Below are 22,734 nucleotides of genomic sequence, written 5' to 3'. Positions count from 1 at the left end.
AAGTGTCAGTATAGTGAAAATATTTATTTAGTCTTTAGTCCAGATTTTCTTTTATATGTCATTTCAGAAAAAACTAGGGTTAGGATTTATGTTTTTTTTTTTTTTTTTGGTAAAATCGTGTCCATCCAAATCCATCTCATTATAGGGAAATCAACTGTTCTGACAAATCCTGTGTTAAAGTCTCCATCTAGTGTCTGAACGGCTGAACTGATCTGGGATTATTCAGATCTGCTGCCACCTCCTGTTGATATCAGGCTACTGACTCTATATTTTCACTTATACTAAAACTAATACAATAATAATTACGTCAATGTTGTTGTTCTACAAGCTACACATATACAAATTCAACCTAAATGACACAGTGCAGTAATTAAAAAGTTGATTATATATTTGATTCGATTACTTTTATTGAGGTCTTGATTTGATTAAAAAACGTTACATTATTACATTACATTAAAAAAAAAGTTCGATATTAACAATTATCGATTCGATTTTCAATACGCTACTACAGCTTGTTTTTCCATTTGACAGTAACATTCATTCATTCATTCATACTATATTCATGTATATTCAAATACACTACAAACGTATTGCACCATTAAAAAATAGTGCAATAAGTTTAGAATATATACTATTTGGTTTTTTTTACAAAACAAAAAAACGAATGTCCACACTTGCATGAATGCCTATAGTTTGAATTTCTTCCCACAGAACAAAGAGCGCGGCAAAAACGGCAAAGACAAACAAACAGTCCGAGTCGGACTGGACGGCAAAACAGGTCACAATGTTGCTATGGCGTTGTCCACATACAGTACTCATACGTCACATCCGGTTGAGGATACCATTGCAGCAGATGGCAAAAGTTAAAATATCTTTGTTAAGGCTTCTACATTAGTAGGAAGCAGCTAAAAGGAGAGTGTTTTCATATTCTTTTATAATAGAAACCAGGAAAAGCTAGCAGGTGTTTGATGCCTCGTATTATGTGCTGGGAGGCTGTTTGTGCTGTTGATGAAGTTTGGTGCTGTTCTGAGCATTATTTGTGGCTTTTTTTTTTTATTGCGGTTGGCTTGTGGCTACAAAGACAGCAGTGATTTGCTGTCTGGCTGTCTGTGCTAAAGTTGCTACAACTAGAGAAGTTTGCGGATGGCAAACTTGATCTCTGGAGGGGGGGGGGGGGGGGGGGGGGGGGCTCTACTGGGTCTCACAGTGCGTTAGAGCAGGGGTTACATTTATGCCGGAATATCCCTTTAACATCTGGGTGATCATGTCCTCCTGCACCTCCGTCACTGATCCGTTGTCTTCAGACAGTTTGTGGGGTCTCTGGGCTCTGTCCAGGTGAGCGCCGGCATCTGAGGGTGAGACCAAGACACAAATGTGTAAAAGTTTGTAATCCAAGCTTTGTTTTTATTTTTCATGTAAAGTAATAATTCATTTCAGCACTGAATAACTTTTACTGAAATGAGACAAATCAGTTTAATGTCTCTGCACGGTCTTCAATTTGTTCTAGTTTTCTAGTTTTGTTTGACCATCTGTGTATGACCGTGTCAGTGTGTAGGACCGTGTCAGTGTGCAGCTGAAATTATGTATTTGTGCTCAGGCAAATAGAAATGTATATTTCAATTAATATCTGTTTTCTTATTCATATAATCCTCACCTTTCATCAGTAGAGCTGTGCCCATGTTTGAATGTCAGAGGTGGATTCATTGACCTGTCACTCCTCATGGACTCAGAAGACTCAGAGGACATAGGGCTGGATGCAGAAGTATCTGCTGTCTCCGAAGGGACTCTAGTGGAAAAGAGGAAGACAACCATGGAGACCAAATAATGTCTCAGCCATCCTGTCTCCCCAGCTGCTGTGGTATGTGAGTGAATGATAAAAGTAATGATGGAGGTTTTAATAGTCACATAATCCTCACCTTTGATCAACAGATGGATATTTATGTTGGAATGGCAGAGGTGGATCCCTTGACTGGTCACTCCTCATGGACACAGAGGACGCAGAGCTGGATGCAGGAGAAGCTGCTGTCTCCAAATGGACTCTAGTGGAAAAGAGGAAGACAATCATGGTGACCAAATAATGTCTCAGCCATCCTGTCACCAGCTGCTGCAGTATGTGTGAATGATAAAAGTTACAGATAGAGGTGTTTACGCTCACATGATCCTCACCTTTTATCAACAGAGCCATGTTTGGGGTCCAGAGATAGATACATTGAATCATCACTGCTCACGGACTTAGAGGACATAGGACTGGATGCAGGAGAATCTGCTGTCTCCAAAGGGACCCTAGTGGCAAAGAGGAAGACAACCATGGAGACCAAATAATGTCTCAGCCATCCTGTGGTATGTGAGTGAATGATAAAAGTAATGATGGAGGTTTTAATATTAAAGGTTGACTATGTAGAATTACAAGAACAACAACAGAAAAAGAATTCCAGCAGTCGATTGCCAGACCATTGCTAGGTAAAACGGGCCGTTGCTAGGGACTCCGCTCTGATCAGAGGACAGCAGAGGAGGAGGACTAAGCAGGATATTTACCTTATGTTTCATTTTCACCGTCATTAACAGCATAATAAATGACTTGTAGCTTGTTACAGGGACAGTGGAGGCTCTCTGCCTTCCACACCGCTGCTGCTCAGAGCCTCCGCTGTCACTGCTCTCGTCAAGTTGAAAAAAAAAAAAAAAAAGGAGCTCCGTGGCACCGAAAGTCCGCGACGATAAACGTGTTTATGACAGATAAGACTACACAAATACACCCATCCTAACAAGTATATGACAATCCATTGATCCACCGATTGATTATTAAAAAGGCTTGGTTGGAAACAAACGCATACGACCGGGAGGAGGCAGGAAAACAGCGGAGAACTGAGCCACATGTCGGCTACAGGCAGGTAGGCTACGAATGTAAACAGAACGTTGACAGAAAGTCATTGTCGAGCCCGTCAAAAACATTAAAAATAATAATTCAGACTAAAAAAATTTTTTTTGTGGAAAAGCAATACTTTCATTCTGTACCCCTCTAAAGGCCCCATGGATGTATTATTTTTGAAAAAATATAGCTTTTAATAAATATTCTACATATTCAACCTTTAACATAAACCTCACCTTCGATCAGCAGATTGATATTTATGTTGGAATGGCAGAGGTGGATCCCTTGACTGGTCACTCCTCATGGACACAGAGGACACAGAGCTGGATGCAGGAGAATGGACTCTAGTGGCAAAGAGGAAGACAATCGTGGTGACCAAATAATATCTCAGCCATCCTGTCACCAGCTGCTGCACTATGGAAGTGAATGATAAAAGTTACAGATGGAGGTTTTTACGCTCACATGATCCTCACCTTTTATCAACAGAACCATGTTTGGGGTCCAGAGATAGATACATTGAATCATCACTGCTCACGGACTTAGAGGACATAGGACTGGATGAACGAGAATCTGCTGTGTCCTAAGGGACCCTAGTGGAAAACAGGAAGACAACCATGGAGACCAAATAATGTCTCAGCCATCCTGTCTCACCAGCTGCTGTGGTATGTGAGTGAATGATAAAAGTAATGATGGAGGTTTTAATAGTCACATAATCCTCACCTTCGATCAGCAGATTGATATTTATGTTGGAATGGCAGAGGTGGATCCCTTGACTGGTCACTCCTCGAGGACACAGAGGACACAGAGCTGGATGCAGGAGAATGGACTCTAGTGGCAAAGAGGAAGACAATCGTGGTGACCAAATAATGTCTCAGCCATCCTGTCACCAGCTGCTGCAGTATGTGAGTGAATGATAGAAGTAATGATGGAGGTTTTAATATTAACTTATTACATGGCTCTATTGAATGCTGCTCTCTGATTGGTCCAGCGCTGCATTCTGCGGTCTGTTATTTCTGAATAATGACCATTTTCAAGTATAACAGACTGTTGCTAGGGACGGTGCTCTGATCAGCGCAGCACAGAAAAGAGAAACTATGCAGGATATTTACCTTGTGTTTCATTTTTACCATCATTAAACAGCTCCGGACTAATAGTGATGTTAGATAAATGACTTGTAACTTGTTACAAGGAGAGCGGAGGCTCCTTCCACATCACTGCTGGAAACTAAACCTGCTGATCAGAGCCTCTGACCCGGTGTCACAGCTCTCCTCTCGTCTCAGTGGCACCGCGGCTCCACGACACAAACGCGCCCCGTAAACAGTAAAGTTAATCTCTTGTTTATGGCAGAAAAGACTACACACAATACACACACCGTAACACGTGTATGGTAATCCATTGATCCACTGATTGATTATCAAAGGCAGCAAAACAGCGGCCGTGACCGGGCATGCAGAAATTATGCAATTAAAAATCGATGAACGTCGTATTTTGATCAACATTATGTTTCAAATTAATTATTTTACTCGTAAACCGTGTAATAAGCGGGATAATGTACAGTTGGTCGGTTGTTATGGAGAAATAAACCCCTTCATGAAGTATGAATACTTCCTGTCGGGGTTTATTTCTCCATAACAACCGACCAACTACACATTATCCCTTACATAAACCTCACCTTCGATCAGCAGATTGATATTTATGTTGGAATGGCAGAGGTGGATCCCTTGACTTGTCACTCCTCAAGGACACAGAGGACACACAGCTGGATGCAGGAGAATGGACTCTAGTGGCAAAGAGGAAGACAATCATGGTGACCAAATAATGTCTCAGCCATCCTGTCACCAGCTGCTGCAATATGTGTGAATGATAAAAGTTACAGATGGAGGTTTTTACGCTCACATGATCCTCACCTTTTATCAACAGAGCTGTGACCATGTTTGGGGTCCAGAGATAGATACATTGAATCATCACTGCTCATGGACTCAGAGGACATAGGGCTGGATGAAGGAGAATCAGCTGTCTCCAAAGGGACTCTAGTGGAAAAGAGGAAGACAACCATGGAGACCAAATAATGTCTCAGCCATCCTGTCTCACCAGCTGCTGCACTATGTGTAAATGATAAAAAAAAAAACAATGATGGAGGTTTTATGTATTCAGATAATCCTTGTTGTCACCTTTGATCAGTAGAGCGGTGTCCATGTTTGAAGTTCCGAGGTAGATCCATTGACTTGTCACTGCTCATGGACTCATAGGACATAGGGCTGGATGCAGGAGAATCTGCTGTCTTCAAATAGATTCTAGTGGAAAAGAGGAAGACAACCATGGAGACCAAATAATGTCTCAGCCATCCTGTCTCACCAGCTGCTGTGGTATGTGAATGAATGATAAAAGTAATGATGGAGGTTTTAACATTCACATAATCCTCACCTTTGATCAGCAGATTGATATTTATGTTGGAATGGCAGAGGTGGATCCCTTGACTGGTCACTCCTCATGGACACAGAGGACACACAGCTGGATGCAGGAGAAGCTGCTCTCTCCAAAGGGACCCTAGTGACAAAGAGGAAGACAATCGTGGTGACCAAATAATGTCTCAGCCATCCTGTCACCAGCTGCTGCACTATGTGTAAATGATAAATATAATGATGGAGGTTTTATGTATTCACATAATCCTCACCTTTGATCAGTATGTTTGAAGTTCCGAGGTTGCTCCATTGACTTGTCACTGCTCATGGACTCAGAGGACATAGGGCTGGATGCAGTCCAATCTTCTGTCTCCAAATAGATTCTAGTGGAAAACAGGAAGACAATAATGCTGACCAAATAACATACATCTCACCAGCTGTTGCAGTATGTGAGTAAATGATAAAACTAATGATGGATGTTTTTTGTTTTTTTCATCGGCAAAGCAGTGTCCATGTCAGAGATGGATCCATTTACTTGTTACTGCTCACGGACTCAGAGCTGAGTGCAATACATTATATATTGAACTCAAATATTGTAAATATAAAAAAAATAAATAAAAAAAATTGTTCATCACCTCCCATCAGCAGAACAGTGTTTTTTATTTGGTGGATCATTATTCATTAGCCACGCAGACACAGGGCTGAGTGGGGCTGATCTCTTCAGCTTTTTCCTGCATGGTGGAAAGAACAGTTGAATGATGAGAGGTTCAAGTAGTCGAGTGAAAAGAGGAAATCTCACAGCAAATAAACTGTGACCAGGTTAGAGGTCCAGTCTCACCCCTGAGCTGTGGCCTGCTTCTCATCGTGTACTGTAATCAAAATGGTTGGAGGAGGAAGGACCCCCTCCTCATCCTCCTTTCTTTCACTCATTGCAGCAACAAACGGATCCAACTCCTGAAGAGAAAACAAGAGGAGTCAGCCAGGAGTCTTTGAGTTTCGACAAGTTGAAAAACAAACAAACAAACAAAAAAAACATTTTGCAAATATGACCCCCCCACCCCAAAACATCAGAGCAACATTTGAGCATTTTAACTTTCTTTCTCATTTCACCTCACTCAGTTTCTGTGGGTTCTGTGAAGATATTGGTGAATGAGGCCCATTGTTTCACTAAAATATTGAATCAAGATTCAATATTTTTTGGAAATATGTTGATACTCCATTTACTAACATTTTTAGGGCCTTTCAACAGGAAATATTTTTAGCAACTTTTCCCCCCTATTTTTCTGAGTAATACTTTTTCTGTTTGCTTGGGTAATATTCCGTTTTTTTTTCTTTTTGGGGAGTAATTTTTTTTCTGTTTTCCGGTGTCTGTGTGTGTGTGCATCGGTGTGCATACAGTCTGTGCATGCATGCCTGTGCGTGTAATCACAGAGGCTGTGGTTTTGAGTCGCCATGTTGAACTTCACAAGCTGCGCAGTGGAAATATATCACAAGAAATTCTCGACATAACATTAAAAACATACAAAACGGAGACACTGCCGTTGATAAAACCCGAGAGAAACCAACAGACACAATTTTATGGATCTTCTCCAATTTTCTGAGAGAAAAAACTGTGAAAAGAGAAAGTGAAAGTAGGCTACCTAGAAAGGTTTCGTCTCACCAACACGTCAGGTTACGGTACCAAACAATATTTTTCAAGTAAAGTTAGCTACAGCTAGCCTACATACTACAGCTGCTATATTGTTATTTGTAAAGTGTAAATTCATTACCCACCTTATCTTATCATCACGTCTGTAGCAGTGATGGGAATAACGGCGTTAAAATAAACGGCGTTATCTTTTTCAGTAACGAGTAATCTAACTAATTACTATTTCCACCGTTACAACGCCGTTACCGTTACCGACAATTAAATGAGGCGCGTTACAAACTACTCAGTGAAGCCGTTGTCCTCCGACTTGGCTCATCTCATCTCAGACACAGAAGCTGCTAAACTGTTGTTGTTTTTTCCTCCTCTCCTTTGGTGAGGGGAGGGGGGAGGAGGGAGGGACGAGACAACCGCATAAGTGATGATGATTGGTTGAGGCAGAGTAAGGTTTCATGCTAAGCCAATCAGAGGCAGTGTTCAGTTTGTACACAAACCACACACGCACGCAGTTTAGCCTCACACACACAGACTAGCAGAGGGAAGCTGCCGAGATCGGAGGGAAAGTGGAAACAGACACTACTTTAATCTCCCTGAGGTAAAAGACAAGAACATGTGAGGTGTAGCTACATTATGTCCCGGAGCGAAGTGTTTGTCCTGAGCTTCTGCTCACCTGACTCTGTGCAGCTTCTTCATTAAATCCAAACAGTCCGACACAGCGACGCTCTGCTCCTCTTTAACTCTAAAGTCTCTGTAGCTCATCAGCTGGAACTCTTCCAGAGCCGCTACAGCAGCGTTGTGACCTCAACCATGGTTGGTGAGAGCAGAAATGTTGTTGTTGTAGTGAAAATGGGCGGGCTCGTGAAGACGCGAATTTACCATAGGAATTTACACAAAGTCAAAACGAGCGATAAATCGCATTTCTCGCGTATCTCGCGTTTGGTCGCGCGTATAAACTCGAGCGAAAAAAAAGCGTTCCTCCCCAAACACGATGAAAAGGACGAAGACGCGAAGGTCCCGTCGCCATAAAAGAATCGCGTGTAGCGTCGCAAAAAAAAAAAAGTCGCGTCTACCGCGTCTCGCGCCTAACCGCGTCTTTGCGTCACGGCCTTTTACACCGCGGACGTAACGAATAAACGGTGACGGTGTGAACGAACAACATAGAACAGGACCAGACGTGGCGTTGTTTCCTCTTTTCACCTACAGCTCCACTCTCCCTTACTTACACTAACTACTGTTATTGTTGAGGCCAGATCATTGTGGGATTTGTAGTTTTTGACCAATCGTGTGCTCTTTCTTTTTGTGATTTTTCCGGTTCACACATGTTTGTTTTTTTAGGGGCAAATGCGAGTGAAATGCTCGCCCATGGTGGGCATAAGAAAATGTAAGACCTGTCTAAAATTATTTAAGACTTGAACACAATAATTCAACAAATTTAAGACATTTTAAGACCTAAAATTTAGATTTTCACATTTTAGACTTTTTAAGACCCCGCGCGCATACCCTGTTATTTCATATAAAAGTTTAAGTGCATACATATTTTATGATGCTGTGTATTATATATTTAAGACCATCTTAGAATTTTCTAATAAATGTAATACTTTTTAAGGCCTTAATTTTAGATACATGAATTTAAGACTTTTTAAGGATCCGCAGATACCTTGTTGTGCGCTCGCAGCAGGACAGATAATCAGATGGATAATCGGTAAAGTTAATAATTTCACTTTATGTGGCCATGAATTTTCGATTCTCGATCCATTTCGATGTTTCGCCTGTTATTAAACGCAAATCTTGAATAGGTCTCCGCTGTTTTCACATTTAAAAAGGTCTTTGTTGTCTTTGTACAGAGACAATATGAGATTTGCTTGTAGCCACAGCACTTAAAAAACCCACTGTAACCTATTTTCATAGGCACACCAGCCTCGCTTTCAATAAAACACACACTCGCATTCCATAATTGCGATCAGTGAAATATATGAAAACAATAAAATACAATTTAAAAATGAGAGAAAAAAAATCCAAATTCTTCGACATATTTAAACTTAAAAAAAAGAAAGAAAAAGTAACGCAATTGTTACTTTCCCTGGTAACTAGTTACTATTATAGTGAAGTAGTGGAGTTACTAACTCAGTTACTTTTTGGGAGAAGTAATTAGTAACTATAACTAATAACTTTTTAAAAGTAACGTTCCCAACACTGGTCTGTAGTGAAAGGCTGCAGATAGGTAAACAGAAACGGGCGGTTCCTTCCTCTGTGTGTGTGTGTGTGTGTGTGTGTGTGAGAGAGAGAGAGAGAGAGAGAGATACTTACTGTGTGAGAATATACTGGCTATATAAACCAAATTATGCTGACTGTAGTTTGGCTACTAAGGCCACTTATACAATGAACTGTCCTAATGACTGTTGAATACTACCGATGTAAAAGTATGTGAAGAAATAAAACAAAAATAATAAAATAAAATAAAAACAGAGGGAAGCAAGAGTCGTTGGCAATGAAGCCAGTGGAAAGGGTAAAAGTAGTGTTTAATTTAGGAAACCCATAAGTAGAGTTGAAGTTGGAGTTTCTACGCAATAGCTACAGGATTAATAGGGACGTTTAATAAGAAATTAATTAATAATAATTAATAGGAAAGTTATGTGTGTGTGTGTGTGTGTGTTTTTTTTTAAGGAAGACCATAGACTGTAACTGCCTACTCGCCCGCCCTAAACTCATGCTCGGTAGCAAACTGCCATAAAACACAGAAAAAGAAGGAGAAGATTCGTTGGCGATGTTCAGATTTGGGAATCTGACAGATACACATGTACCTGAACGCATCAAACGGATGTGCGTACGTGACGTCACGTCATGGTCTTGCGGAAGTAAACAATCCTCGGCTGACGTGGAGCAGAGCAGCAGCAGTCAGACCAACTGAACTAACCGGACCCGACTGGTTCAGAGGGACATTTGTCGTTTCAGCGTCTGATTCGTTTTGTTATAAGTTAATAAACTGTTCGGTTCGGTGTCGCCTGGACTCCCGGAACAACTGACGGTTCCCCCCGTTAAACGCTTCTCTGTAACGTTACGGCAAGATGGCGGCAGCGGAGGAGGCCAGCAAGCCGTTCGCCGGGCTGTCCGACGTCTCCATCTCGGGGGACATCCCGGTGGAGGGGGACATCTCCGTGCCCGTCGGCTCCTCCAGGAGAGACGACGAGTTCTCCACCCTGGACGAGCCGGTGAAGGAGACCATCCTGCGGGACCTGCGGGCGGTGGGCACCAAGTTCGTCCACGTCCTGTACCCGAAGCGCAGCTCGGCTCTGCTGCGGGACTGGGACCTGTGGGGCCCGCTGCTGCTCTGCGTGGCGCTGGCGCTGCTGCTGCAGGGCGGCGCGGCCGACCACGACGACCAGGGAGGACCGCAGTTCGCTGAGGTGACGTTATTATAAAAACATAAAAAACATCCATTGTTTGCTTACTCAGGTACAGGTTGTTCTGCATTAGCACAGTCCAAGTAGCTAACGTTACCAGTCATCTTAAAGGGATAGTTCAACATTTTGGCAAATTTGCCTATCCCCATAATAATCCCTATAGTCATAGCAGTTGGTTCATTACCTTTAATTATCGGTGCATGTTTTTGGAGATCCGCGGGGCAGAGACGCGAGCTGCTCAGCGAACACAATGAGGGTGGTCATCAAACTCATAAAATACACAATGCAACAACGGTTTGTTTGCAAGTAAATTGTAAACTGTATCAGGGAATTGCAGCTAAGTCTGTAGCTGTGGATGTTTGACTCGTCTGTAAAGAAAATCACAAGTGAACCGTTCCTGACAATGAGTCCTAGGCAAGGCAAGGCAAGGCATCTTTATTTATATAGCGTATTTCATACCAAGGCACTCAATGTGCTTTACATAAAGACGAATTTGAAAAGAACAGCATAAAAACAAACATTTTTTTTAACAATAGAGTTAAAAGCAGGATCAAAGAAGAATAAAAAAGTAGAATAAAAGAAAATAGATGAAGTTTAAAGTTCTTTAAAAGAGCTCAGCTATAAGCACATGGAAAGAGAAATGTTTTAAACCTGGATTTAAAAGTGCTTAAAGTTGGGGCTGGTAGTTTGTTCCAGTTGTGTGCAGCATAACAACTAGGCTAAATGCTGCTTCACCATGTCTAGTTTGAACTCTGAGCTCCACTATCTGACCTGAGTCAGTAGATCTCAGAGCTCTACTGGGTTTATACTCTACTAACATGTCATTCATGTATTCTGGACCTAAACCATTCAACCACAGCATTCACAGTCCTACCCTTGTGAATGCTGTGATTGTCAAACCAACTCCTGACTGAAGCTCCAGCAAGATATGAATATTATTAGCAGTAGACGACGTCATAACCTAACCTAATTCATGGTTGTGGTTTCCAGATTGGAAATAATGCAGCATTGCATTCCCTTCTGGGGAGTGAGTTCCTGCTGCAATTGAAAGGAATAACCTGAGATCAGATCAGCAGGTGGTTTTCTACGTTAGAGGCTTTTCCTGGCAAATCCACCTGGAGATTTGGGGTAAACCCTGCAGAGCACTTGAGATTATCAGGTCTCAGTATCCCTCACGAGGAGTTAGAAGATGTTACCAGATAAAGATCCGTCTTGTTTTTCTCACTCATCGCACACTCACATGTTGAAATATCTTCTCCTCCCACCCAAAGGTCTTCGTCATCGTCTGGTTCGGCTCCATCATCATCACCCTCAACTCCAAGCTGCTGGGCGGCACCATCTCCTTCTTCCAGAGCCTGTGTGTGCTGGGATACTGCATCATGCCTCTGACGGTGGCCATGGCCGTGTGCCGGATCATCCTGATCACCGCCTCGGGGCCGGTCAGCTTCGGCGTGCGGCTGGTGGTGGTGGCGGCGTCCTTCGGCTGGTCCACCTTCGCCTCCACGGCCTTCCTCGCCGACAGCCAGCCTCCAAACCGCAAGGCGCTGGTGGTGTACCCGGTGTTCCTCTTCTACTTCGTGATCGGGTGGATGATCCTGACGTTCTCGCCCTAGCAGTAGAGGGGGGCGGGAAAAAACAAAAACAAAACAAAAAAGGAACTGGATTTGAGTTGAACTGACGGAGATGAGGGAGGTTTTTATAGAGTGAGAGAACTCAAAACAACCACCAGAATCTGCCTTTGAATGAGGATCGAACGACTACTGAAGAGGCCGAGTGTGTCTGAGCCACTGAAACAGCATTTATTAGACTCATGGGACGCCACAGTTAACTCCTTCAGGAGCAGCAGCGGCTCGTCGAGTCGACGCCGTGCTGCAGGGTGGAGCGTGAAAAAAAGCTGATGAATAAGTTTGGGATTTTTCCTGTTTGTCTCCTAAAATATGTTTACGAGCTGTGTAAAAATAAAAAATCTATAGGCTTGTAAATAGAAAATACTTTATGAATGTTTAAACTACCAGGGCTATGATTATTTTATTTTTTTCCTTTTCCCTCTTGGTCACTCTGGGTGTTTCTTAAACCTCACACGATCTCACAGACTGGTGCAAAAACACACTGATTGCATCTTTATTTTAAGTATTTGAGGAGTGTTTTTGTTTTTATTAGACTGATTGGTTCAGCTGCACTAAAACCTGAGACTTCTCTGTCCAAACCAGTGTTTTGAATCGGCCAATCAAATGAGAGCTCTCTGCCCGACTGTCACCTATTCAGAATAATCAGGAAATATGGTTATTTGCTGTCACACTGAGAGGAAACTGATACCTGGACTGCAACTATTGATTATTAAATGTCAAAAACTGGTGACAAAAAAGAACTGTTACAAAATCCAGACCCATATTGAAGGAACGCATCAAATCCTTTCATTTAAAAGACTAGACTCAGCAAATGTTTTGGTGTTTTTACTTTAAAAACTCCCAGAAAGATGAATCAGTCTGCAGTTATTTGGATTTTAAGACTTTTTTTTTAAAGCAAAAATGCCAAAAAGTCTCAGGTTGCTGCTTCTCCAATGAGAGGAATTGTTGTTTTTACATCACTGTGAACGGAAACAAAACCAACAACATGAGGACTTTAACGAGTCTATATTCTGACATTTTATTTTACTAGTCTACTAGACTACGTCAGTGAGTTCTTGCACATCGTTGGATAACGGAACGCACAAACACACAGACTATCATTTGAGGCCCCTTGCAGAGGTAAAACACCACAGATTGACTCACAGTGGAGTTGTTAGTAAAATAACTAACACAACATTGACTTGTTCTTTTGCAAGCGCTGAACAACATCCTGCTCAGATGCTTTTCACTGCTCTAAGTCCAGTTATGACATGGGGACACACACAGCCTCACTAATCCAGCTGGTTATTGGCTCTAATGCAGGCGCTGTAGGCTTTTTTGTGTTGCGTTCAAGTGCGACTTTCACCTTGTCAGCCTTCATCTGTGCTTGTTCTGAGGACATGTAGTCGGCATTCAACACTAAGTAATCACAGAACACACAGGTGAAGCTGGTTTATGTGTCTTTTTCCTGTAGATAGCAAAAAATATTTAAGCAGCAGACGACAGACAGGTTGTATCTGTGAAACATCTTCTGAAAGACCAGAATGCATTGCAGCAGTCAGATCTGTCAAATCCTCCAGAGTCATCGTCATGATATGTTGTCTTTACCTCCACAGGTGAATGATCACACTGTAATCATACTGACATGGAAACATATAGCAGTGTGCATTCTGGGAAATGTAGGAAATCAGTAACTGGAGTATAGAAGGCACTGCAGCTGGTTGAAGAAAAGCTTTTTTGTCTCTGCTTTGTGGCTGTGTTCAGTCGACTAATAACCCCGCCGGATGACCTTTAACCTCTGACCCCTTGGCTCTGTAGTCAGATAAGCTGTCACCTCACTTCTCCCAATTCACTGGGGCTATCTTTGTTCATTTCTTTTAATTTATGTCTATTAATTTACATCAACAAATGAAAAAATATTAAAATATATTTGATCTGCGGTGATGGTCTGTTTTGTATTTTTTTAAATCCACTCATCGCTGTTCATCTCACAACATAAATCATTTCCATTTATCTATAATTTTCTCCATTATATAATTTCCTTATGTACATTTAAGATCAAAATCCAGGCTTCTTTCCTCCTATGGTGCGAAACAGTTTAACTCAGAGAACACCAACACTTGCTCAGTATCAAATTTTCTCTTATTGCACATACATTATGCAGGAAATTCACCAACACCTGTCAGCAAAAGCTACACATATTAAAAACAGATTGCGATTGCAAAGTGTCTTTATGTTAATTTAATCATGAACCGCATGACAAATATGATTCTAATTATTACTTCATTTGAAATGATCATAGATTGAAAGCAATGTTTCCTCCTATAATAACATATTATGAATACTAATTACTTTATTAATCCCCAAAGAGAAATTATTTTGTTTGTCAGCTCATCTACCATTTGCAGAAGAATTAAAAGCCTGATGTTTGTAGGTACAAAGATATTTTACATCTCTCTGTACTGCAGTGAAGGGAGAGGAGCCACAGGGTGGCGTCCTCCAGACCTGCTCCATTTTCAATGAAAGAAGCTCTCCTGAAGAATCTCCTCTCCCCACAGTAGTTGACAAAATACGATATAAAACATACAAAAACACAAGAAAGACAAAGCAAAGGTGGAGCAAAAACTCAGAGCTACCAGACTTTGCTGCTAACAGTTGAAGCGCATGTTCTGGAATATGTTATATAATATATTATGTGGTTATCCTAAAAATTATGTATCAAAATAATAACTAACAAAATGTAATATAAAAAGAATCAAATACTTAAACATAAAGGCAAACAAAACAAATTAAATGATAAGATTTTGTGAATAAAATATGTTCCTATTAATTTCATTTAAAACATTTGTTTTATTGAGCAAGTATAATATACAGAACTGACAAGGTATGTAGAACAGCACATCAAAATGAAGTCAAAACACAGGAAAATAATAAATCATTACAGAAACACAGTTTAAAGAAAAGATAAATAAAGTCAAAGGTATGTCAAAAAAAGAAAAATAATTAAATTAAATTAAAAAAGCAAACAAAACACAAACATTGGGTCAGTCAGAGGCTTCAGGGGAAAAAAAAACCTTTTCATAATGACTAATGAAAAGTAGAAAAGGAGCAAAAGTCCTATTGATTTAGCTATTTTTTGTTGTTTGTCAATAAAAAATTGATAAATTGTGATAAAGTCGGGTGTTCAAGAGCGCGATCTTGTGGTTTAACATTAGCAAAAAAAAAAAAAAAAAAAATTAATAAAAAAAAAACGTCAGTGAATAACAATTGACGTCATCACGGCGCGACGGATCCATGGGCGTTCGGCAGTGCGGTGCGAACATGAACCAGCGCAGTGAAAGTAAACTAAACCCGTGCTTATTAACACAGTAGTAAATGAACGCTGTGTTTGTTTTAAGCTCCTGTGACTTTAGTCCCGGTATCAACCTGTTGTTTCACCCCCCGCGTCGTCGTGCTGCTGCTGCTCTCCTCGCCCGGCGGGCAGAGCCAGAGTCAGGTGTCCCGGCGGTGACCGATGGAGGAGCAGCAGCAGCAGCTTCCCCCGGAGGTCTGGGTCTACATCTTCAGCTACCTGAGCACGGAGGAGAAACACACGCTGCGCACCTGCAGCAGGTACCTGAGGAAGCTGGTGGACCACCCGTCGCTGTGGAGGGAGCACACCGTGGTGCTGTCCGACCTGCGCCGCTACACCTACGGCTTCTGGGCCACGCTGCGGCTCCGCAAGCTCACCCGCGTCGCCGTGCGGCACCTGCGGCGCAAAGAGTGGCGCAGGCATGTAAAACAGTTAACAAAACCACTAGAGTTATTGTACAAAAGTAGTCCTAAGATCCATGCCAAAAAACCACGGCATTACCACCATTGCCATGTACTTGCCAAATATGATATTTTGAGCTTTGAAAACCTGATTATCCACAAGTTTCCGAACGTCATCCGGTTTGGTGGAATTATACGTTTACGTTTCCATGGTTTTCAGTCGTTGTCATAGTTAACGCTGGCTTTTAACACGGATGTCAATTTGTGTGATATCCACTGTTAAAAGCTGGTGTGATGATCCATGCGTTTTAGTACAGATTTTCATTGGAAAAACAAGAAAAAGAAATCCATGCATTTACCGCGACTACTGAAACCATGGAAACGTAAACATAACATTCCACCGGAAGAGCAAAACCGGCAAAACAGGCTACGTTTTTGACGTTCGGAAAAAGGTGGACACACTCAAATGTTTGTCTACTTCACAAAATTATTCATAATGCTTATGCCCCCCCCCCCCCCCCCCCCCCCTGAAAAAGTTTGTGACACTCTGCTCTGAAAACACAGTACGTCTAACTAGATCTGTTACGAGGGGTGAGTGTAGTATTCCTCAACGTAGAACTCAGTTTGGCAGCTCTTCTTTTTCATGTGTGGCCATGAGTCAGTGGAAATGTCCTTCCCACAGAACTTATGTGTATGTGTTTGAATGTGTGATGAGAGTGAGAGAGAGTGTATAGCTGTTAGTCCCTATTGTGCACTTTATGATTTGGCGCTCCTGTTTCCCTGCTTTTATTAGTGCATTCTGTCAATTAAAAAAAAATATATATTATGGTTATTATGTCCTATTTCAATTAATCTTAATATTGTATCTGTTCCCACTTTACCTGCCCAGGGACTATGTGACAATGGGACAATTGTTGCTATAACCTGGCTCAAAGCATCTCTTCTTGTTTTACAAGATTAAAGGTGCCATATGTAAGAATGTGGCCAAAAACGGTTACTGCAGTCAAATTCAGAACACAGCGATCTCATTTTTTCTCCCAGTCGTAGCAGCAGCTCAGTGGACCAGACCGGAGGCTGAAATGCCACTGACGCTGCCGTGACTGGGAGAGAGGGCTAGGTGGCGCTACATGTAAACACGTAAATTCAAAACATAAACATGATTTGCAGTCTGCAAAAAAAGATTTTTAATGCGAATACTCTGGCTGTACTATTGTTGTTGGTGAGTTCATCATGTTATATGAACATTATTCCTGAGTCTCTGTGACATATTAGGAGGATTTCACGGCCAGTTGCTTTAGATTTCTTACATTCTGTACCTTTAATGTTTTTTTGTGCATTGTCCCTGTTTTAAATAAATAAATTCATTCATTCATTCATTCAGGCTCGTCAAGTTCCTCCCGTCGCTCACCGCCATCGTGTTCGTGGACGGGGGCCGGCTGTACAAGGAGAAGTACCTGGATAACCTGTCGCGGTTCCCCGACCTGAGGGACCTCGGGGTGCGCAACGCCACCTGGGACGAGGCGATGCTGAGCCGCAGTCTGAGCGAGCAGCTGCACGGGCGGCTCACGCACCTGAGCGTGTGCAACGTGATGCTGCCGTGCACGGTGGAGTTCATCAACACCGTGTCGTCGTGCCTGGTCAACCTGCGGTATGTAATGGGAAATTTTTGGTGTAACCCATAGTATGCTTTAGGAGTGCTGTATAACCATGTTAAATAAGTGAAATTCCTTGCACCTTGTGGAAGGTGGTGGTACTCACTCAGCTAATCCCTTGGATGATAACAGTGTGAGATACACTAGACACAGAGACAGAGTCCATGCAAGACAGGTTAAAGCAGAAGTAAGCGGAATATTTGTGTTAATATAAGTCTTAAATAGTTATGTCTTCCGACGGCAATCACTTATATAGAGTGTTTGGTCCGAAACACGGGTCTGTCAGTCACTCTGCTCTGCTATAAGCCGAGGAGAAAACTTCTTGTATACTTCCTTATATCCTACAAGCTTTATCCAATGAGGAGAGAGAACGGCATGAAGGGCTGTGTGTGCAGCCAAGGGATGCGCGTGAATGTGGTGACGTAGGGACGAGGACCAATAGATCCATGACGAGGGCGGGGGCTGCTAACTCCATCGGCTGACAAGAAGTTATAGCCAAAACGACCGGATCGCTTACTTCTGCTTTAAAGGTCAGACCAGTGCTCTGTGTGAATTTATTTACAAGGGGAGTTGAGTCCTGGTGGTGAAGCCAGGCAGAACTATCAGAGTGCCATATATTTTGTCTGCTGTTCAATGTGTTTTGGGAACTATAAAGACTATAAAGCGGCCTGAGAACATCTTCAGGCCACTCACTCACTGACTGTACTCCTGTTCGGTTGTGTTTGTGTGACTCCATTCATTAAAATGCTTTATTAAAACTCAAGAAAGACAGCTGACGTGTCAAGATATTCTTTTTTAAAATACTTTATTTAAGGAACAACATTTTTTTGCCACCGCAGGTACCTGTTCTTCCACCAGCAGGGGGAGGGCTACGGGCTGGACACGGTGCGCCCGGTGCCCCGCGGCGTCTTCCACAACCTGCTGCTCAGCCTGAAGAAGCTGAAGCACCTGTCCTGGGGGATGAGGGGGGAGCCGCCGGAGCCGCTGCCCGACGACTACCTCAGTCCGGCGGACCCGCAGCAGCCAGGTCAGGGGGGGGCCGGGGATGGTGACCCTTCTGTCTGTGTCTTTTAACCCTCCTGTTGTCCTACTGGGTCAAGGGAAGGAAGAAGTTCATCTACTCACCCTCATGTGGACTAAGGGCTGGGAGAAGTTTGGGAAGAGTGGGAGAGTCCTCCGTGGCTTCTCTGACAGGGGGTCTCGGCGTAACAGTGCATGTCAATATAACAGTTGCGAACGGAGCTCATTTTTCTTCGTCCAAAAAGACATCTTTCTTTCTCTTTCTTCCTTCCATCTTTCCCTCCATCCTTAACTTTTTCTTCCTTCCCTTGACCCAATCTTTTCCCCACCTCCTCCATCTTTCTTTCTCCATCCTTAAAAGAATAGTTCACCCAAAATTCAAATTGCACTCATTATCTACTCACCCTCATGTCGACTAAGGGCTGGGAGAAGTTTCAGAGTCCTCCGGCGCTTCTCTGAGTTACAGGGGCGCAAGATTTGCACGGACACAGGAAGAGCAGTGAACCGAGACACTGGGAGCTTCCGCTACAAACAAGCTTAAAACATATACTTATTAAATTTTTTTCGGAACAATTTCTCATGTCTGGGCTTCAATACAAGAGGGACATTACAGTAACTCCAAGAAGGCACGGAGGACTCTGAAACTTCTCCCAGCCCTTAGTCAACGTGAGGGTGAGTAGATAATGAGATTGAATGAATTAGAATTTGGGTGAACCATCCCTTTAATTGACTTATTATCACTTACAACAAAGAAAAGCAGCAACCAATCACATTTAAGAAGCAGCAATTTGCTTATTAGTGTCTGATGAATCTGTTTTCCTCAAATTCAAACGTATTCACTGCAAACTTGCTAAAGCATTAAACTCCTCTTGGGTCCTTCTTCTGGATCAGGCCGGTACGGGGGCCCGGCGCTGACCTGTCTGGAGCTGGTCGATTACCCAGAAACCATCCTGCCGGAGAACGCCCTGCGGAGCCTGACGTCGCTCAGGTCGCTGACCGTCCGCTACAGGTACATCAGAGACGGCATCGAGTGTCGGCTCCGGTCCTGGCTCAGTCCCCTGCAGCAGCTGGAGACGCTCACCATCATCGGTCAGTAGATGCTTGTTGATGTTGTTGTGCTCTGTGGACCAGGTTCTGGTTCTGGAAGCAAACTCAACTGATTTTGTATCCTCAACATGTCCTGAATGAGGGAAAAAAAGCACTGAAGAATCCCATTAGGGGAAAGTTGCGAAAAAGACCCAAATATAGCCCATTCATACGCCTATTAATTATTTTTCTCACGTGAATAGGGTAAAATCTTTAACCTTTAGATATCTCCATGAAAATTACCAAGTTGATTACTTACAGTACATTAAGACAAACAAAAAATGTATTACAAGTTTTTTGAAATTCTTTGTTGACATGAGAACATTTGCATACATTTGCATAAATTCCACCGTTTTGACGGCACATGTAGGCATGAAGGTGCTGTGGTGGTACCAGCATGAAAATTGGAAGGAGCTGCTGACTCCAGAGGTTCATAAAGGGACCTGTGTATTGTCTTGAAATTTCGGACCAAGAGTTTATTTTCACTGTCGTCAACTTACCAACTGTAGCTTTAATGAGCTACGCGCGCTTAGGCTACCATGTAAAACGAGTGCTTCCCCCAGCGACGGATTCTTGAAAAATTGCAGTCATCTTGAAATTTAAAGTGGTTTTTTGTTGGTTGACCGATGGAGTCAACTCATTCCAATTTTCAAGCTGGTACCACCACAGCACCTTTATATATACATGTGCCGTCAAAACGGTGGGATTTATGCAAATTTATGCAAATCTGCTCATGTTAACAAAGAATTTCAAAAAACTTGTAATACATTTTTTGTTTGTCTTAATGTAAGTAATCAACTAGGTAATTTTCATGGAGATATCTAAAGGTTAAAAATGTTACCCTATTCACGTGAGCAAAATAATTAATAGGCGTACAGTATGAATGGGCTATATTTGGGTCTTTTTCCAAACTTTCCCCTAATGGGATTCTTCGGGGCTTTTTTTCCCTCATTCAGGACATGTTGAGGATACAAAATCAGTTGAGTTTGCTTCTGTTGCAATTTGTTCAACCTTTTCTCATAAAATGACTGGACTATTAGGGTACATGTTCTCTCTCTCTCTCTCCTCCGCTTCTCAGGTGGTAACTCTCTCGCCACCTACACCACCACCATCCCGTCCAGCGTGACCAGGCTGACGCTCCGTGTGGCCATAACCCTCAAAGACATGGACTCCATCGCTCCCAAAGTGCCGGCTCTGGAGCACCTGGACATCGAGCAGAACCGGTCCAGCGGCAGCCTCTGCAGACGGATCCCCATGTTGTTCCCTCAGCTCAGGACGCTCAGGATACGGTGAGCCAACACAGAGGAGGCTGGAAATACAGTGTTGTAGCTTTTAAAACATCGTTCTTAGTTGCTGCACATACATCACTTATCTTACTGTACATATATAGAAACATTCAAAGGGATAGTTCAACATTTTGGCAAATTGGCCCATTGCCATAATCCCTATAGTCATAGCAGTAGGTTCGTGACCTTTAATTGTCGGTGCAAGCTATTTTTAGAACGGCGGAGCAGAGCCATGAGCTGCTCAGAGCTACGCTACGGAGGCTCATGGGATTTCTTGGTTTCCCTCATCAAACTCATCAAATACACAATCCAACAACTCCAAAACGCTCTGGTGGACAAGTTGTGACCTGCACATTCACCACGCTATGAGATAATAACACAACGTTACCAGACAGAGTTGTTTTCAAGGCAAATACAGAGTCTGCTTGCTGAAAAACTGTCCCTGAAGGCAACGCGCATCAGCGGTTTTGCATGAATTTACCTCTAAAACAACTCTGTCTGGTCACGTTCTGTTATTATCTCATAGTGGTGAATGTGCAGGTCACAACTTGTCCACCAGAGCGTTTTGGAGTTGTTGGATTGTGTATTTGATGAGTTTGATGAGGGAAACCAAGAAATCCCATTAGCCTCTGTAGCGTAGCTCACGGCTCTACTCTGCCGTTCTAAAAATAGCTTGCACCGACAATTAAAGGTAACAAACCTACTGCTATGACTATAGGGATTATGGCAATGGGCCAATTCTCCAAAATGTTGAACTATCCCTTTGGGCTGCAATTTATAATTTCTTATGGTGGTAGTAGTCAGTCTGAACAATGTCAGACATGTGGAGGCTGTGACCATCCCTGTTGTTTACAGACTTTAACTTACTAATTTCATTAGTTTGATGGTATTTTCATTATTTCTGGAATGTATTATTAATATTGAAATAAGTTGTCATCATTTTTGACTGCTTTTGGAAATTAAACCTTTATTAAAAGAGGTACAAAGTTGGCCTTTTTGTCTTGGAGGTGCGTTCAAATCGTCCACGGCTGTGACATACAGTATGAAGATGATGTTGGAGAGTGCAGCTTGTCTCATGTCGCATCCTCTCTCCCTCTTTTCTTCCGTGCGTGTCTCCAGGTTTTTCCGCAGAGAGCCGGAGAAGGACCTGCTGAGCCTCCACCGGCTGCGCCACCTGGTGCAGCTGGAGCTGCTGGTGGAGCGCTCCTTCATCCTCAGAGACTACCTGAACGGACACCCCTGGCCCAGCCCCTGCGTGCAGGAGCTGATCAACCAGCTGCGGGAGCTGTCGGAGAACCGGATCACCGTCATCACCAAGATGCGCCAGAGAAACCCGCTGCGAGAGTGTGACTGTGGGTGGGAGGGCGACTGAAGAATCGGGAGGACACGAGAACGAGACAAAAGTCGTCCTCGTCGTTGTTGTTGTTGTTATCCTCCTAGAGTGAGAAGAAGAAGAAGATGGAGTTGGGTTGTACGATGGTACGCCAACAGCTGCTGCTGCCCGTTTTCTCCTGGTACTGAAAGGCGACCTTGAACGTGGTGCACACACACACACACGCACACTTGAAGGTGTTTGGATGGTCAAATCTGAAATCACACATTTCATCAAAGTGCCTGAACATGGTGATCCCTGGAGGATGCTCTCCAATGCCTCGGCTTGAAACTCCCCGAGAAACAAAGAACCGGTGCGGCTGGATGCAAGGGAGTTTGCTGCTGAACGACCTGTGAAGTGTTCAACAAAACGAATCCAGAAAGGAGACACAGTGAAGAGAGTCAAGGCTGAGACCTGAGAACAGAGGCCAGTAGCAGGGTGCAGGTTCACTAACTGGGTCACTTCTGGAGCCAGTTTCCACATTTCTTTAAAGGGATAGTTCAACATTTTGCCATAGGGATTATTGCCATAATCCCTATAGTCATAGCAGTAGGTTCGTTAGCTTTATTTGTCAGTGCAAGCTATTTTTAGAATGGCAGAGCAGAGCCGCGAGCTGCTCAGAGATACGCTACAGAGGCTAATGG

The 22,734-nt window shown here is 42.9% G+C and overlaps 3 protein-coding genes across 3 annotated transcripts; 2 read left to right on the top strand and 1 right to left on the bottom strand.

The window, feature by feature from the left end:
- Nucleotides 1–1,162: 1,162 nt before the first annotated feature.
- Nucleotides 1,163–7,605, bottom strand: LOC311005503 (uncharacterized protein). The gene is made up of 8 exons (XM_083997927.1): nucleotides 7,042–7,605; nucleotides 6,107–6,222; nucleotides 5,904–5,999; nucleotides 5,541–5,651; nucleotides 5,291–5,413; nucleotides 5,038–5,160; nucleotides 1,655–1,786; nucleotides 1,163–1,349 (listed from the first exon to the last, which is right to left on the bottom strand). The coding sequence occupies exons 2-8, from the start codon at nucleotides 6,196–6,198 to the stop codon at nucleotides 1,301–1,303; spliced, it is 726 nt and encodes a 241-aa protein (XP_083854053.1). The 5' UTR covers nucleotides 6,199–6,222; nucleotides 7,042–7,605; the 3' UTR covers nucleotides 1,163–1,300.
- Nucleotides 7,606–9,773: 2,168 nt separating this feature from the next.
- yipf6 (Yip1 domain family, member 6) lies at nucleotides 9,774–13,854 on the top strand. Its single transcript, XM_083998746.1, has 2 exons — nucleotides 9,774–10,317; nucleotides 11,586–13,854. Exons 1-2 carry the CDS (start codon nucleotides 9,979–9,981, stop codon nucleotides 11,925–11,927), a joined length of 681 nt encoding a protein of 226 aa, XP_083854872.1. The 5' UTR covers nucleotides 9,774–9,978; the 3' UTR covers nucleotides 11,928–13,854.
- A 1,581-nt stretch (nucleotides 13,855–15,435) lies between these two features.
- LOC311005926 (uncharacterized protein) lies at nucleotides 15,436–22,090 on the top strand (the record flags this gene model as incomplete). The annotated part of the gene is made up of 6 exons (XM_083998533.1): nucleotides 15,436–15,692; nucleotides 17,056–17,322; nucleotides 18,166–18,353; nucleotides 19,238–19,435; nucleotides 20,511–20,721; nucleotides 21,838–22,090. The coding sequence occupies 6 exons, from the start codon at nucleotides 15,436–15,438 to the stop codon at nucleotides 22,088–22,090; spliced, it is 1,374 nt and encodes a 457-aa protein (XP_083854659.1).
- Nucleotides 22,091–22,734: the final 644 nt, after the last annotated feature.

The sequence above is a fragment of the Trachurus trachurus genome (assembly GCF_905171665.1).
Source record: "Trachurus trachurus genome assembly, chromosome: 22".
NCBI lineage: Eukaryota > Metazoa > Chordata > Actinopteri > Carangiformes > Carangidae > Trachurus > Trachurus trachurus.
The sequence above is the reverse complement of the archived record's forward strand: the minus strand, read 5'-3'. Positions and strand labels throughout refer to the sequence as shown.